The 18,896-nt window shown below is 46.3% G+C and overlaps 1 protein-coding gene across 1 annotated transcript; it reads right to left on the reverse strand.

The window, feature by feature from the left end:
- Nucleotides 1-16,351: 16,351 nt before the first annotated feature.
- On the reverse strand, nt 16,352-16,855 carry LOC141022949 (uncharacterized). Its single transcript, XM_073499239.1, has one exon. The coding sequence runs from the start codon at nt 16,853-16,855 to the stop codon at nt 16,352-16,354; it is 504 nt and encodes a 167-aa protein (XP_073355340.1).
- Between the last annotated feature and the right edge of the window lie 2,041 nt (nt 16,856-18,896).

An 18,896-nucleotide genomic window follows, 5' to 3' on the forward strand; every position in this document is an offset into this window, starting at 1 on the left:
GGATCACGATAATTCTTTCTCCCCGATTTTTTTCTGAAATAATGTGAATTTATACTATCAGGAGGGTCGTCAGCGGGGCCACCAGGTGGGTACAACCCACCTGGGCAAGCCAGGAGAGGGGGCGCGCCCTGGTGGGTTGTGCCCAACCAGGGGCCCCTCTCTGGTGGGTCTTGGCTCCAAAAATTCTTATTATTGATACAAAAAATCCTCGCAAAGTTTCGTTCCATTCCGATAACTTTTATTTCTGCACAAAAACAACACCATGGTAGTTCTGGTGAAAACAACGTCAGTCCGGGGTTAGTTTCATTCAAATCATGCAAATTAGAGTCCAAAACAAGAGGAAAAGCGTGAGAAAAAGTAGATACGTTGGAGACGTATCAACTCCCCCAAGCTTGAACCTTTGCTTGTCCTCAAGCAATTCAGTTGATAAACTGAAAGTGAGAAACAAAAACTTTTACGAACTGTTTTGCTCTTGTTTGCATAAATAAGCTTAAACAGCACCCAGGTTTTCAGCCATCATTATACTAACCATGTCGACAATAACTCTTAAAGATTATAATGACTCATATCAATGACATAATCAGCTAGCGAGCAATAATAAGATATCTCAAACAGCAACATGTTGTCAAAACAACCATGATATAATATGACAATAGTGGTATCTCGCTAGCCCTTTCTGAGATCGCAAAACATAAAATGCAGAGCACCTCCAAAGTTCAAGTAGCGACTAAACATTGTAATTCATGGTAGAAAAGATCCAGTCATGATGCACACAACATTAGCTATACATAATGCATAAATCATGACAATTGTGCTCTCAGGTTCTGGCGCTTGTTTTAGAAGGTGATGACACAACATAAAAGTAAATAGAAAGTCCCTTCACAGAGGGAAGCATTGATTTGCGGAGGTGCCAGAGCTCAGTTTTTTAAAACAGAGATGAATGATATTTTGAGACATGCACCCTTCTCATTCACTTCACGACCATTAGTTATCAACATCTTCTATTCTAAGCATGCTAGTGGCGGTTCCCAAGCGGAAAGTAAAGGTTTTTACTCCATTGGGAGTTTTTGATTGATTATTCAAGAGATGGACTCTTTTTCATGTTTGTAGTTTGGGACTGGGCATCCCTATTACTGCCCATTTTCTCGTGCGATGGTGAGTGAATAAACACTCGACCTGAGAATAACCCGCTTAGCATGGAAGATATCGACCACCTCCTGTCGTTCCATGAATGATCCAGGCACACAAAATGGATAATTTTTTAGAAGTTTTTAGAGGTGGAACATGCAAATTTACTTAGAACGGCAGGGTAATACCCTATATAGGTTGGTATGGTGGACTCATCTGGAATAACTTTGGGTTCAAGGTTTTTGATGTACAAGCATAATTCCCACTTAGTACAGGCGAAGGCTAGCAATTAAGATTGAGAAGCGGCCAACTAGAGAGCAACAACGATCATAACCAGGCATTATGCACAAGTAACATTGGCCACTAGCATGAGTAGGATATGAACACCACGAACATAAATATTATAGAGGCTATGTTGGTTTTGATTCAACTACATGCATGAACATGTGCCAAGTCAAGCCACTCGAACAATCAGAGGAGGATACCATATCATCATACTACATCACAATCATTTTAACGCTATGTTGATATCCAAGATAGATCATTATCAACTCCCAGCTACTTATGCATGGACTGAGAAACTATAATCTCTAATTGTCATTGCAAACAGGTTTAATCATAATGGGCTGAATCATGGGCACTAGGTTAAACATATTTACACAACAAGAACAAGTCAAGTTCATACCAGTTTCTCTTTGCCACAGCCAGCTATTCGAATATCGTCATTATTGTCTTTCACTTGCACGATCGAATGATAAGAAAATAATAATAGTGCAAGAGTGCCATGGACTAAGCTGGAATCTGCAAAACATTTTATTCAACAGGAGAAGACAAGGTAAAATGTGCTCTTATTGGTTCAACAGTTATTCATATGAGAGCCACTCAACATTTTCATCGTGGTCTTCTCCTCGGTAAGACTCGAATAAAAAGAAGGGTTTTTTATTTCTGTCCCCTGGTTCGTTAGTTCTACTCATTCATCCCCACGCTCTTAAATTTTGCTCACTTTTCCCCATTCCCTTGCGCGAAACCCTTAGAACTGGTCACAGCAGACGTTGCCGTCGGGTCAATGGCTTGAAAGTTAACTCTGACTAGTGGGGCCGCGTAGGGCGGAGTCCGTATTTTGACCGTTACGTGGTAACCAGTGGGGCCACGAAACTGACACTCACGGTAACCTGAATCAGATACAGTCGCTTCCGCGCCGCCCCCTCCGCCGCCGTCGTGCCGCCTCTGCCGCTGTCGTGCCGCCTCCGCCGCACTCTTGCCGCCTCCGCTGCAGTCGTGCCGCCTTCGCCGCAGTCGTGCTGCCTCCGCCGCATCTACCCCTCTCTCCCCATCGAGGATTAGGAAGCGATGTCGGGGGGGCACCCCGTCCGGCCCATCGACCGTGGAGATGATTGGGTTGAATCAGAGGCTGATAATTCATGGATTCCACCTGGGTAAGCATCATTTTCCTCTCAAATTGATTAGGAGATCCGTAAATTAGGCTGTATTTGACCACCGTTGGCGTGAATCCGCGCAATTTATCTAAAAAAAATCGGCCTAACTGCGCCCTTTATCTTATTTCATTCGAATAGGGTTGATCCTGCACTTGCTTTTCGGCTGGCGGTTAGAATGGAAACTAGCGAGCTGCGTGGAACTAAACCGTGTGTGATTTCTGGATTTTTCTATCCTAAAGTGGTAGAAACCAGCGTTTTGTTGAGAGATTTCCGCGAGGCACTCTGTTGTGAGTATCCGTGGAACCCTGCCGATGCTGTTGAACTGAGATATTTCGACGGTACCGAGCAGAGATTTCTCCCATTAACTTGTGATGAGCATCTGGGATTGCTATTCAGTTTGAATGCTGACAGCCCTTTCGGTAAAATCCATATTGGTGTGCTTCAGGTACGCAAACAACGTATCCCGAAGGGTGTTCAGACATCATCTGTCTTTGCTAATAGCGAGCGTCCTCGCACTCCTTGTAGGTTGAGACCAAGTAAACCTAGTGGTTCTGAAAGCCACAACATGTCGGCTGCCGCTAATTCTACCACTTCTCCTCTCCCTTCTGCACCTGATGTAGAAGTAGATGTAGATCCTGACGAGGAAGTGCCTCGACATGATGATGAGGATGAGATTCTATTCCCTGAACTGGTAGAAAGAGTCAGTCAACAGGCAGTGGAAGATCAATATGCAGAGGAGCCTAGCAGCCGTGCTAGATTTGATGACACTGATGATGAAGAGAGGGAGGAGAACATCGACTCCTTAGTTTTACAAGAATATGATGGTGAGGACATGCCAACAATTGAGTGGAACAGGGAGAATCCTGACCTTACTCCAGGAACCGTATTCGAATCGATAGTGTACTGTCGTAATGCAGTGACTACATATTGCATTCTCACTGAAAACTCTTATGAGGTTGATAGGAGTGAGCCAGGAAGATTCACTGTTCATTGCCCTTATGATAGGTGTAGGTGGAGGTTGCATGCATCCACTATGCGAAAGAGCAAATTGATTCAGGTATTACAACTGAATATTGTTATCAGATTATTTATCCATTCTATATTCAGATCATGTGTACTATTTCTTTATTGTATTTGACATCATTTTTCATTTTGTTTCAGATAAAAAGCAACCCACACGGGCACACTTGCCCACCTGGAGGGGGAGGGGGAAATGAAAAATCTAAGCTTGCAAAGACTAGGTGGGTGGCAGATGCAATCTTGGATTGGGTGAGGGAAACACCAACAATTGGTTCAACAGCACTCCATGGGAAGCTATTTGAGAAGTACAAGATTAATGTACAATGCATGAAGATTTTCTATGCTAAGGAAAGGGCTCTTGATAGGACTAATGGTCCATGGAATGAGAGTTTTCAGTTGCTTTACACCTTCAAAGCTGAAGTGGAGACGACTAGTCCAGGGAGTGTTGTAGAGATTGACAAGCATACAGTTAAGTACAAATTAAAAGGGCAGGAGGGCTTTTGTTTGTTTCAAGGCTTGCTGGCAGGGGTTTCTGAATGGTTGTAGGCCCCATTTGGCTGTCGATGCGATTGCTTTGAATGGAAGATGGAGATGCCAGCTAGCAGCAGCTTCTGCAGTTGATGGACACAACTGGCTATTCCCAGTTGCATTTGGTGTGTTGGAGGTAGAGAGTGAGGAGAGTTGGGTTTGGTTTCTGCAGCAGTTGCACAACATTATAGGTACAACCTCAGGTTGAGTTATACACACAAATGCTTGCAAGGGTTTAGAAACTGCAGTAGAAATTGTATTCCCTGGAGTGGAACATAGGGAATGCATAGAATCTATGGCCAGCATCATACACATGCAGCTTAAGGAAGCATGAGCACCATTTGACAGTGTTGTATGCTCATAATACTTTGGTGAAGGAGTACATGGATGAACATCATGGAAAGCTGTGGTCAAGAAGCAAATTCAATGAAATCTGCCAAGTAGACTATGTGACCAATAACCTCGCTGAGTGTTTCAATGCAAAGTTCAAGTCAGTGAAAGGGCTTTTGTTGTGGCAAGCATTTGATAAGATCATGCAGATGATCATGGTAAAGATGGCTCTTCGTAAAAGAATTGCAGAAACACAATATGTTGGCCATCTTATGCTCCATCTCTGATTAAGGCATTGCATGCCAAGTCAAGAGGACAAAGAATGAAATGCATTCGACCGTCGACATACGAGGCTGAGGTGACATACATTGACAGTAAAAATAGGGAATGGAGATATCCAGTGAACCTTGCAACCAATGAATGCAGCTGTAGGCAATGGCAGATCCGCGGGAAGCGGTGCATACATGCCCTACATCTCATGACTGTTATTGGAGGTGAAGATGGTGAAGTTGATCAGTATTGCTCTGAATATTTCTCTGTTGCCAAATTTAGGGCTGCTTATGCTGAAAATGTGCCTGCACTCTTGGGAAAAGACCAATGGAACATAGTAGACCCAGGGTTCAAACTCCATTCTCCTGTACTGAGTATACCACCAGGAAGACCAAGGAAAAACAGGATAAGAGCTGGTGAAGAGGGTCGTGTAAAAAACAGCGTAAGTGCAAAAGATGTGGTATCTTAGGGCATATTGCTAGGCGTTGTACCAATCCTGTTGATGCATCATTTGGAGAAGAGGAACAATGGGCAGCAGCAAATGCATAGGAGAATGCAATAGCAATGGAGAATGCAGCAAGTTTAGAGGATAATGCAGCATCAGAGGATAATGCAACAAGTTTAGAGAATGAAGCAACTGAAGTAGCAGCTTGGTATGTGTGCAATCTTTCCATTTTTTTGCATTTGTTCTCTTTTTTATCGATGGCTAAGCTTATTTCTGTTTGACCCAGCTCTAGGATAATTAGAGGCACAAGACAGAAAAGACCTAGAGAGGAAGAAACTTCGGTTGAACCATCATCTGATGCGGAATTTGAAACCATGGCTTATGAAGGTTTTGACGCTATAAGAGAGGAGGAAGTTATTTTGTCTGAAGTTCCTTGAAAGATTAGTGAGCCCACAGATGACCGTCAACTAGTCATCACTTGCTCGATCAGTCAAAGCTCAACAAAACCGCCACCACCAGAAGTGAAGATCAGAAGCAACAAGACAAAGCTTTCAAAAGCACAAAATATCCCAGCCAGGGAAACCAGAAGCAAGACGGTTAACCCATCCCGGAACACAAGGATCAAGGCAAATATTTGAATTTGAACTTGAATGCAAGTCATAAACTTTGAACTTTAAAGATTTGTAATAAGGATTCTGTCATTAATTTGAAGTACTGTGAAAACTTGTAAGGTGTAATAATTTATATGTAAACATTGAATTTGAACTACCGAGGCAAACTTTAATTTTAGGCAAACTTTGAATTTGAACCAACACTTCAGTCCATTCCTCTGTGGTGTGAGTTGCACAGTTTGCTGAACTATTATAAACGTTAGGGTGATCAATCCGATCTCTTTTGCATCTACAAAACTTGTAGTCATGAGAAATGTGCTCCAAATGAGCTCCCAAGCTAGGGTAAACAGCCCCAAGCTAGGGTAAAAACTAAGTTTACCATATGAAAATGGAAAACTAAGTTCAGATCCTTCTTATTCACTTTGAAATCAAGCTTTGCTGATTTTTTTGATTTTTTAAAAAATTCAAAAACCGAAGGGAAACCCTACCTCCTCTCCTTGGTCTCTATGAAATGTTGTACATGATAGCTCATATGTGTGAAGGTTTTTTCATGAAAATGTCCACAAACAAAGTTTTTGATTTCTGGTTGGTAACATGTCACACAAGACAACATTGTGCGCAAGTTTTATATTTTTTTGATTTTTTAATTAATGGTGCTCATTTTACCTCGATCGTGCTAGCTAGGTTTTTTTCTCTAAATGTACGTATACCAAGTTTAGTATTTTTTCACATTAGTGTGTCCTATAAAACGACGAACGGCGAAGGTTTCATATTTTTTCGATTTTTTTATAAATTATTTATGCTCAGTCAAAGCCTTTGAAACCCCGTTGACCAGCTCAAAACCCCTCTAAACCCCGCGGGGTTTCGCCTAAACCTAGCTTCAAACGTCAGCCGTACGATCATACCCTAGCACCAAGCGAGAGCCCTCAGATGTGGTCTTCTAGAAGTAATTTCGAGGGCAGGCTGCAACCAGGCTCCGCGCCATTGGATCACATGGACGGCTCCGCATCATTGGATCGTGGGGCGATCCGCGAGACTTGTTGGTTGTGCTTCCCCTTTCTTCGGGTACCCCTTTATTCTGGTGCTTATTCTGCAGCGACGAGAGGAGCCACTCCTCCTCTGCTACTTCTTCTCCGGCGACGAGAGGAGCCACTCCTTTGCTTCTTCTTCTCCGGCAACTTTGGGTGATATGTCGAGCTCCACTTCAGCCTCCCACCCCTCATGGACCCAGTATGGTCCACTTCCCATGCAGCGATGTCCTGACTACCCATGCAGCGCGCCACTGATACGGTTGACTTGGAAGGAGGTCAAGAATGGCAAGTATGGGCGCGAGCTCGTGAAATGCGAGAGCAAGCCAAAGGGGCAGGTTAGATCTCATGATTTTTCTCTGATTTCTTTTTCTATTTGCTTTTAATTCTTTTTAAATCTGGGATTTAGGGTTCATTTTTTCGATTCACATCGTGAAGAAATGCACACATTTTGAATGGCTGGATGACTACGTTAAGCGGATTCAATTCAATGGGGCCCCAACCCGGGAGCTCAATCTGCCGTCAGCAACAATGAATTTGGTCTCTGAAAGTGCTGCTGTGACAGTTGGGGATGCAGATCTGAAGGGGGAAATAAAGAAGATGAACAAGAACTTGAAGCAGATGATTCAATTGAACAAGCAGGTGAATCTGATAGCTTTAGGATTCTATCCCTTTTACTTTTGTGTAGTTGCTCTAGGATTTGCTTACTTGCTGGTCATCACTCGTTAGAGATGTTATTAGTGTGGTGTCATGTGCTCTAGGATTTGGTTAATTTGTGGATCATGTGCTCTACAATTTGGTTAAATTTGTGGATCATGTGCTCTATGCTCTGTGTTGCTTAATTTGTGGATCATGTCAGTTTTGGGTACCCGTTAGTTTCGTCAGTTTCGTCAGACAACACCGACCGCAGAAAAAAGTAGTTCTAGGGCCCAAATTTAAACTAAGCTCTGGTTGGGCCGTCTCATCGCGTTGAGTGTCGAAGGCCCACGCGCTGGCTCTGTTTAACCTTGATTATTACCATGGTAAATCCATGGTTTGCCATGCCGAAGAAAAATAGTGCATGTCAAATCGATTTATTGTTGGACTTGCACATGTCAAATTTATATGTACATATCATGGCAATTTCCTTCTGTATATAGCCTAAGACACAACACTTTCATTTTTGGGTTCATTTTTTGACATGCGGGTATTATAAACAAGTTTTGTTGCAAGAAAAATATTGTATACATGATTTTTTGTTTTTGTTTTTTATTAAGAAGTAGCTCGGCTACGGCACCATATCCGTCGACCGATATCTCACGTAGCAAGCATACATCCATAACATAAAGAGTAGCAACCATAGCATACTTCTTACATAAAACATAATGCACCCTAAACCATAGCATAGTCCACAAATTATTCAAAAATTAGCTTGTTTTTGTTCATACAATATACGGAATAGGGCCACCAAAAATCCAAAAAAATAGCTTTTCTTCTTCTTCTTCTTTTCAACATCAACATGGCTCATTTTTCTAGCTTTAGTTTCCTTTTTGACACTTCAAATACTCCATTATCCGCGTGCTAAAACTTGACCCTACTCTAAATGGGCGAAAACTTGCTGGTTTTCATTGAGGAATACTCAATCATTGATTGATTTAGTAGAAGGGCTCGTGTACGGCACCATATCCATCTAGCGATTTATCTCACGTCAAATAAGATAGAAATAGCAAGCGAAAACACTAATAACCAACGACATATCAAATAAGGGTAGCATTTCTCAAAAAAAATCAACTAAGGGTAACAAGCATAACAAAGTTCTTAGGGAGGGGATAACACGACAGAGATTAAAAGTTCACGGTACAATCAACGACATAATTAAGATAGAAATATATAAAAGATAAAAAGCCCTAACACCCTAGGGCAAGAAAAGCTCACGATCGAGACCGGGACTTCACCACCATCTTCACTGCGCCTTCTCTTCACTGCTCCCTCTCCATGCCATCCTGGCCGATGTAGTAGGGGAGGCTGTGCATACCATCGCGGGTGGGGAAGATGCAGTCGAAGTTTGTGAAGATGTCGTGGATTGTGAATGCGATGAATTTGCATCCACACCAAAACACCTTGCCGAGGAGGTGGTACACATCAAATCTGTTGGTGAAGGTGACGGTGAGCCCTATCGGCGGAGTCCTGGAGTTTGGACGCACTTCATCCAGTCGGAACATCACCGGCGAGCCCGCCGGGAGGTGGGCGAAGCCCGCACGGAGGAACCACTCAGCAAACCCCCTTGCACCCCTCCAGCGTGAGAACGCCCACACGCGGAGCATCCTCTCCACGACGACGCCGGCTGGATATCGTCTCTCCGGCACGGTCGGTGGTAGCTTGAAGGTGGGGCCGTTGTACTGCATCCTCGCCTCGCTTTGAGAGTGCTCTGGGTTTTGGTGAAGAAGAGAAGGGGGCGGCGCAAATGGATGTGTGGAGAATAGGTGGAGGGGTGGTGGTTTAAATAGGGAAAGGGGAAGCGAAGGGGAGTGGCACCAGCCGTGCTCTGGATTTGCTACGCTCAAACGAGCCGCGTCGATCGATATGCCACTTTAATTGCCAACAGGTTTTAATTGCCACGTTGAATAGATGTGAGTGGATCAAAAAGTGTGAAACAATGTGTCGGCGTTCTGGGAACGGGGGTCCCTAGACTTGCCTGCCTGCGGCCCACAGCGTGGCTAAGCCAGCAGGCCGTACGGCCCATCTTCATCAACAAGGCATCCAAGACCCTCGCAAGGGTCCAAGCCTCGCGAGGGGGACGACGCAAGACCTCCTCTGGAGTGGCCTATCCAGGCAGGCTCACGAGGAGCGGAGATATCAAGGCGGGGTAAACCTCACGAGGCCTTCGTGACGTGAGCCATGACGAACGACACCAGGCGGGCGCCAGGCGGGCGCGAGCTCGCAGCGTCTTTATTTCCTCTTTGGTGCTAAGGAGGCCAGCGCGGGCTAAGAGTACCGAGGCATCAGGAAAAGGTTGCTATATTGATGCAACCAGACCAAGACCGGGAGGACGGCAAGACGGGGTCATCGTGGAGCCCAAGACGGCATCACCGCCAGAGCTTTTCACAGGCGAAGACCGCTTTTGTCAGGATAGCTTGTACTAGCTGTCCCCCTTCAAATTTGCCCGCCGTTGTTTTGGCTCCCTTCCCGCTCGATATTTGGGAAGAGGACCAGGGCCTATATAAGTAGAGCTAGCCACCATAGTAGAGGCATCTCATCTTAGCCTGATCCAACCCAGTCGAGAGCCTACCCACAAGAACACCTCAACCTCAGGAGGCTGTTCTTCCCTTGTACTGTTCATCATCAGCCCTAGAGGCAATTCACCACCACCACACTGGAGTAGGGTATTACACCACAAAGGTGGCCCGAACCAGTATAAACCTCGTGCCTTTCTGTGTTGCGAGTTCGACGAGTTCGTCCGCGAGATCTTAGCGAGTTAGGGCGTAGATCGGTAGGAGGGAAAGACTTCGCGCGCACCCCAGTGTTCGAACCTTAAGGGTTTGCCGGAACCCCACATCCGACACAATGCTCTACATCGAGGAGACACGCGTGGGAGATGATACGAACCAGCGGCAGCAACCGTCCCTGCGTCCGTGGCGGCTCACGTGAAAATGGGGCCGGTGAGCGTCCGTGGCGGCTCGCGTGAAAAAGAGGCCGGTCAGCGCATCATGGCAGCGGGCGGCGGCGCATGCAGGTAGGCTAGCTACGTTCATGCATGCAGGCTAGCTGGACATGTCGTGCATGCATAACGGGCTTCTGTCGTTCTGGCGCGCGCACGACCCAAGTCTAACCACGGCCCAACGGGCTAACCGCGGCACCGTCCGCCGCGAGCCCACTCACCAGGTCCAACGGGCAACACAGTCTGCGCGGCCCCACTCGTCAGAGTTAACGGTCAAAGCAATGACCCGACGGCATCCACCGTTTGTGACCAGTTCTGAGGGTTTTGGGCAAGGGAGTGTGGAAAAGTGAGTAAAAGTTAAGAGCGTGGGGATGAATGAGTATGGCTAAGGAACCAGGGCATAGATGTAAAAAACCCTAAAAAGAAAAGAAGTTCAGAGAAACACACTGAAATATTTTTGGAGTTTTTGGTTTTCTTGAACAAGCAAATAAAAGGGAAAAGCAAAAACGAGAAAAACTATTTACACGGGAAAGCTCCCAACAAGCAAAAGAAGAACAAGGAAATATTTTTGGATTTTCTTTTTAGTGCTACTACTAAGCATGCATGGAAACTAAATTACTACAACTAATTTTTTTTGGTTTTTTCTAAAAAAAATCAAACACATAAGAAGAAAGCAAGAAAATAAATCTAAGCATGGATGATACAATGAAAAAGTGTGAGCACCGACAAACAGAATGATAAGTGAACATGAATATAATGTCGGTGAGAAACACGTACTTCCCCAAGCTTAGGCTTTTGGCCTAAGTTGGTAATCGATCAGTAGCCTGGAGGGTAGTAGGGATCCTGAGGAGCGGGCATCCACACATCCCACTGCTGAGGTGCCTGTGTAGCCTCTGCAGCAGCGTGAGCATTCCAGTAGGCGAGGATGTCTGCATGCATAATTCGATATCCGCCCCTGGGAACAGAATCAAACAAAGCAGGTGCAGGCAAGGGGATAACATCACGAGTGTCAACGCTATAGACCAAGTTATAAGGAATGGCAATGTTAGGACTATCATGTGCAGGAAAGTGATGGTGATAAATGGCTGCCTGGTCTAGGTAAACCTTGGTCAGAGGGTAATCATGAGGGCGTATCTCAACCTCGAAGTGAGCCGCCAAACGAGTAGCAAAAATCCCACCATGTATTTTACCCTGAGATCTATTAAGATGGAGGTGACGAGCCACAATAGCTCCCAAGCTATAAGTGTTGTCGCCCTCTACTGCACGACGTAAAACAGCCAGGTCTGGTGAACTAAGTGCACCTACCTTCTCCCTAGCAAGCAAGCATTTGGTGATGAAATATGCAAAGTAACGAACAGCAGGAAAAATGTAAGCCACCGGTAGTGATGGCTGACACTCCCCTCTCATCACCCACTGTCAAAGTGCGACAGAAGTCCTCAAACTTAGTCGGCCTAGGCTCAGCCAAGCTCCCATCAGACGGGATCATGCATATGTTGCAAAACTCAGTAAGTGGTATCTGATGGTTTTCAACATATAAATCAAAACTCACTTCAGGAGGATTATTTCTAGGCAGGAAAGTAAAACTTTGAACAAACATGTTTGTGAGGATTTGGTGTTGGTCACACTCATCTGCGATGAAGTCGGTGAGACCAGCATTGGCAATAAATTGCATGAACTCCTCATGAATTCCAGCCTCTTGCAGGAACGGGGTGTGCGGCCATTCGCACGGCCGTACCTCCGCCAACCTCCGAGGGCGGAGATCACTGTCAGAAGACTCCCCAATAACACCCTTGGAGTTCTTCTTAGAGCCAAATTTCCTAAAGATATTCATGTCCGCGTACAATTTTTCCTATGAACAAAAATCTGAATTTTTAGTTCACAAAATTTTCCCAACAAAACTTCACAAAATTGATAGCAACTACTCATAGGGATACATAGAGGCCATAGCAAGCATTCAAACTACTTAGAACACTAAGAATTCAACATGCAAGCACATCTACAGCAGCACCAAGAGTAGCTATTTATTCAAAGTATAAACCACTAAAAGGAAAACTAATTGGACAAATGGTGGAGTCACATACCAAGCAACAAATCCCTGAAACAGTTTCGGAAACGGAGCTTCGAGCAAAGAGATCGAAATCCGCGGGTTTGAGCTCAAAAACACGGGAAAGAGAGTATGAGGGATTTTTTTTCTGGAGGTAGGTGACAATGTGGGATGAACAGATAAGTGAGGGGGCCCACGTGGGGACCACTACCCCCCACGGCGCGCCAGGGGGTGCTGGCGCACCCTGGTGGGTTGTGCCCACCAGGTGCACCCCCCTCTGGTATTATTTGCACCACAAATTCTTAAATATTCAGAAAAATTCGTATTAAGTTTTTAGGGCATTCTGAGAACTTCTATTTTTGGGTCATTTTTTTATTGCACGGGAAATTCAGAAAACAGACAAAACATGGCATTTATTTTATTTAACTAATAAAACAGAAAACAAAAAGTAAGGATAGAAGGTAGTGCTTACTAGAGAGGTGGAGATATAGTTCCACTCTCATAATAATTTCAAGTAGGAGCGGCAAGCACATGCATATTATATTCATCAAAATCATCATGTGCAACAGTAAAAGGCAACCCATTAATGTAATCCTTAATAAGTGCAAACTTCTCCAATATAGTGTAGTTTGGAGAGTTCAAAAAGATAATAGGACTATCATGCGTGGGTGAAATAGCAACAATTTCATTCTTAACATAAGGACCTATAGCAAGTTCATCTCCATAAGAATAATTCATATTGGCATCATGGCCACAAGCATAGCAAGCATCAAGTTCATCAAAAAGGGATATTTCAAATGAATCAACAGGATCATAGCATTCATCCTTTGGTAAGAACAAAGGGGCATTAAATAATGTATGAGTTGAAGAGTTACTCTCATTAGAAGGTGGGCACGGGTAGCTAATCTGCTCTTCCTCCCTTTGTTCTTGGCTCTCCTCGTCATCTTTTTCATCCAATGAGCTCACAGTTTCACCAATTTCTTCTTCCATAGACTCCTGCAAAACATTAATCTCTTCTTGGACAGTGAAGAAGTCCTCAATATATGGTTTAATATAAGCATTAGAAGAATAATTTTCGTAGCAATATTTAAGTATGGCAAAATTTTCGGATTTGTAAAGAGTAGCATCAAACTTTTCAATCAAAGAAGCAATTTCATAAGCACCCTTAAAAGCAACAAATTCTTCAATTTTTTTCAATATCATAATAATTATAAACACCCTTGGCATAAGAATATAAAATTCCATTATCCTTAAACTCACATTGGAAGGGAAGGTGTTTTTTAGGGTCTTCAGAACAACAAGTAAAATCATGTATTTCACATAAATTCAAAGCATAACAATACAAACTATTAATATGATGCCATAAAAGTTTCCCTTTTTGAGATAAGCGGTGTCGCACAAAATAAGCATGTTCATTTAAGCTAGTTGGGGTTTCAGCACGAGCACATAGGGATCGAAGATGATCCAAGTAGAAAGCTTCAATAGTACGATAGATTTTGGGTGGTTCTTCAACCATTGGTTTAGTAGGTACAACTATTTTTTGGTATTTTACTTTTCCTACCCATAACTAGAGAGAGAAAACAAGAGCACAAAATAAAAACTACTTAGTGATAAAGCAAACAAGCACACACAAGAATATTCACCCCACGCTTTGCTCCCCGGCAACGGCACCAGAAAAAGGTTTTGATAACCCACAAGTATAGGGGATCGTTTGTAGCCTTTTTCAATAAATAAGAGTGCCGAACCCAACGAGGAGCTAAAGGTAGCACAAATATTCCCTCAAGTTCTATCGACCACCGATGCAACTCTACGCACACTTGACGTTTGCTTTACCTAAAACAAGTATGAAACTATTTTGTAGGTGATAGGATAGTTTGCACGAATAAAACTAGAAGTACTTACGAGAATAAAACTATGAGTAAAATGCAAGACAATAAAAGTAGATAGCTTTTGTCAACAACAAAGTCATTTGTCCCTAGGTGATCGATAACTAAACCAGTGATCATTGTTGCAATTTTATATGAGGGAGAGGCATGAGCTAACATACTTTCTCTACTTGAATCATTTGCACTTATGATTGGAACTCTAGAAAGCATCCGCAACTACTAAATATCATTAAGGTCGTGAAACCCACCCATAGCATTAAGTATCAAGTCCTCTTTATCCCATACGCAATGACCCCCAAACGCGGGTTTGTGCTTCTGTCACTCACGCCACCCACCATAAGCGAACCATGAACGTATTGCAACACCCTACAGTGGGGATCCCTCCATTTGCGCGACATGGAGGGCACCGTAGGACAGCACCAAAATAAAATATACAACTCCAATCGATCATGATCATCTATCAACCCATAGGACAAAACGGGATCTACTCAAACATCATAAGATAGCCATATATCATTGGGAAATAATATATAGCATTGAGCACCATGTTTAAGTAGAGATTATAGCGGGGAGAAGAGGTGTTACACCGCTGCATAGAGGGGGAGAAAGTCGATGTTGGCGGTAGCAAGATTGTTGATGTAGATCGCCGTCATGATCCTTGCCCCGGCGGTGCTCCGGCGCCACCGGGGGGAGAGGGGTTGAGAGCCCCCCTCCTTCTTCTTCTTCCTTGGCCTCCCCCTAGATGGGAGGAGAGTTCCCCCTCTGGTCCATGGCCTACATGGCGGCGGAGGGGCGGGAGCCCCTCCGAGATTGGATCTCCCTCTCTGTTCTCTTCTGTTTCACGTTCCTGTTTTTTGGCCCTTCACCATTTCTTAAATTACTGAAGATTCGTAACTCCGATTGTGCTGAAATTTTTACACGATTTTTTCATAAATTATCTTTCTTGCGCCTGAAGAAGGCCCCAACCGACTTACGGGGGGGCACAAGACACTTGGGCGCGCCAGGGGTGCCCGGCGCGCCCTGGTGGGTTGTGGAGGTCGTGGGCCTCCATTAGCGTTGATTCCACCTCCCAAAAATCACATATATTCCAAAAAAATGTTCGTAAAATTTTATCGCATTTGGACTTCATTTGATATGGATATTCTACGAAACAAAAAACATGCAACAAACAGGAACTGGCACTGGGCACTGGATCAATAGGTTAGTCCAATAAATCATATAAAATGTTGCCAAAAGTATGTCAAAGTTATATAATATTGGTAGGAAACAATAAAAAAATATAGATACGACGGAGACGTATCAATAAACTAATCACACATCATCGGAAGGGCGGCAAGGTTGGTGTAGAGGCCCTCCGTGATCGAATTCTCCTCCGGCGGAGTGCCGAAAAAGGCCCCAAGATGGGATCTCACGAGAACAGAAGCTTGCCGCGGTGGAAAAGTATTTTTGGTGTGCCCTCTGACGTAAGGGGAATATTTGGGTATTTATAAAGTGGAGATTAGGGCTAGGAGATCCACGGGGGGGGGGGGGGGGGGGGGGCACAAGCCTAGGGGGCCCCTGGGGGGCGCCCCTAGGGCTTGTGGCCCCCTCGTGGGTCTTATGATCTCTTCCCGAAGCTTCGTGGTTGTCTTCTGTTCCAAGAAAAATCCTTAAAAAGTTTCATTCCGTTTGGACTCCGTTTGGTATTGACTTTTTGTAAAAGAGGAAAACAAGGAAAAAATAGCAACTAGCAAAGGGCACTAGGTTAATAGGTTAGTCCCAAAAAATGATATAAAATAGCATAATAATGCATATAAAACATCCATGATAGATAATATAATAGCATGGAACGATCAAAAATTATAGATACGTTGGAGACGTATCATGAGCCACGCGCTCTGCTTCCACGTCCTTTTCTGGCAGGGTGCCGTGGAGCAGGTAGGCCTTGAGCTCCTCAACCCATCTGCCTGCCTGGGGCTCCAATGCCAGAAGTAGGCGAGCTCCCGAGGTCAGGCCACAAACCGGGGCGCCCGTGGTTGGTGCAGGCGGTAGCTCGTGCCAACGATCGGGGGTGCAGCTGACGACTTGAAGAGCCTTTCTTCGAAGACGCCAGGGTTTTGAGGCTCGCGGCGGGATGCTCGCCTGGTGACATCATCGGCTTCCTTGTTCGCGCTGCGTGGAACATGCTCCAATTCCAAGCCCAGGAAATGCTTTTCGATTTTACCTACCGCCTCAATATATGCCGCCATATGCTCGTCCTTCGGCTTGTACCCCTTGTTGGAGAAGTTCACGAGGAGCTGGGAATCGCCTTTGATGGTGAGGCGCTTGATCCCCAAAGCGGCAGCGGCCTTGAGGCTGGCGATCAGGCCCTCGTACTCTGCAATGTTGTTGGAGACCTTCTCGCCACACTGGAAGCAAAGCTGGACGGCGTAGTAGAGCTTGTCTTTGGTTGGGGAGAGGAGCACGACCCTAGCTCCCGCGCCCTTCCCGGAGAAGGCGCCATCGAAGTGCATGACCAACCAGTGGGCACCTCGTCTCCGGGCGAGAGGGACTGGTCCTCGCGCGGCTCCCCATCATGGGTATCCGTCCACTCTGCCACGAAGTCGGCAAGCGCCGCTCCCTTGATGACCCTGGTCATGCAGAACTCCAGCTGGTAGGCTTGCAGCTCGATGTTCCACTCGGCGACTCGGACAGTGGCATTGGGGCTGCGCAACACCTTCTCCAGGGGGTATGCGGAGACAACCTTGATGGGGTGGCCTTGGAAATAATGGCACAACTTCCTAGAAGCAACTAGGAGTGCGAGGAGGAGCTTCTACTGCATAGGGTAGCATGCGCATGCGTCCCGCAGCACCATGCTGACAAAGTATACAGGGTGCTCAATGAGGCGCGGGGCATCGGCGACGGCTTGCTTCTGGTGGGGTGCGGGGGCCCTCGCGCGTCGCCAGACAAAGGAGGTGTGGGGAGCCCGGGAGAGCCCCGCGGCCTCTTGAGGGTCGCCGGGCCTCCCTTGGGTGCTGACGCGCTCCTCTCGGACCACTACGAGCGCCGCGCTGGCCGAATGCGGGGTAGCTGCCAGGTAGAGCACCAAGGGCTCGCGGAAGCGGGGTGCCACCATGACGGGCGGGCTTGTGAGGTACCTCTTGAGGTCTTCAAAGGCTGCATCCGCTTCCTGGGTCCACTCAAAGGAACCCTTCCGCTTCATCACCTTGAAGAATGGCAGGGCACGCTCGTGAAGCTTGGAGATGAAGCGCCCCAGAGAAGTCACACGTCCCACCAGCTTCTGCATCTCCTTGAGGGTATGAGGTGGGCGCATCCTTTCAATGGCCTTGATCTTCTCGGGGTTGGCCTCGATCCCTCGGTGGGAGACAAGAAAGCCGAGCAGCTTGCCGGAAGGGACCCCGAAAACACACTTCTCAGGGTTAAGCCTCAAGCTCACCTTGCGTAGGTTGGCGAATGTTTCCTCCAAGTCTTCGACCAGCATTTTAGCCTCGCGCGACTTGACCACGATATCATCGATGTAGGCCTCCGCATGATGTGCATCAGCCACTGGAAGGTGGCGCCGGCGCTCCTCAGCCCGAAGGGCATGCAAGTGTAGAAGTACACGCCGTACGAAGAAATGAAGGTTGTCTTCTCGACATCCTCTGTTGCCATCTTGATCTGGTGGTAGCCTGAGAAGGCATCCAGGAAGCACAACAGGTCGCACTCTGCAGTGGAGTACACGATCTGGTCGATGCGCGGAAGCGAGAATGGATCCTGAGGGCAAGCCTTGTTGAGGCTCCTGAAGTCTGCGCACATACACTCCTTTCCGCCCTTGTTGGGAACGACGACTAGGTTGGCGAGCCACTCCGGATGATGCACCTCTCGTATGATCCCCGCCTCATGCAGCTTGTGCACCTCTTGGACAATGAACGCCTGCTTCTCCGGCGCCTGACGCCGCACCTTTTGCTTGACTAGGCGAGCATTGAGGCACACTGCCAGGTGGTGTTCCGTCACTTCCCTCGGGATGCCAGCCAATTCAGACACCTTCCAAGCAAACACGTCCTTGTTCGCCGGGAGGAAAGCGATGAGCACTTCCTCCTGCTCCAGGGGGAGGCCAGCGCTGATGGTGAAGGTGGGGCCCTAGTCATTGCCATCAACCGGCACTTTCTTCGTCTCGGCGTGGTCCTGGGAGAATAACTGCTTCTTCCTCGCATGCGTAGCCTCCGAAGCTTCCGGCATGCTCTCAGTGCCAGGGCGTGAAGCCGCCATAGCCCCGTAGGCGAGCTTGAGGGCTCGAATCGCATCTTCCTTGTCTCCAACTATGGTGATGATGTCGCCTGGCATCTTGAGGACGTTGTAGCCAGGATGGATCACCGCCATGAACTTGGCGAGCGCGGGATATCCTAAGATGGCATTGTAAGGGAGGCCGATGCGGGCCACGTCGAAGTCAATCAGCTTAGTGCGGTAGTTGTTGCGGGTGCCGAAGGTGACTGGGAGGCGCACCTGCCCCAGGGGAGTGGTGGAGCCGTTGGTCACCCCGAAGCACGGCCTGGTGGGCATGAGCTAGTCGGAAGG

The sequence above is a fragment of the Aegilops tauschii genome, chromosome 5 (genome assembly GCF_002575655.3).
Source record: "Aegilops tauschii subsp. strangulata cultivar AL8/78 chromosome 5, Aet v6.0, whole genome shotgun sequence".
NCBI lineage: Eukaryota > Viridiplantae > Streptophyta > Magnoliopsida > Poales > Poaceae > Aegilops > Aegilops tauschii.

Bases quoted from the DNA above. Each gene is read 5' to 3' on its own strand.
- LOC141022949 (XM_073499239.1), bottom strand. From the start codon at position 16,855: ATGCACTTCGATGGCGCCTTCTCCGGGAAGGGCGCGGGAGCTAGGGTC.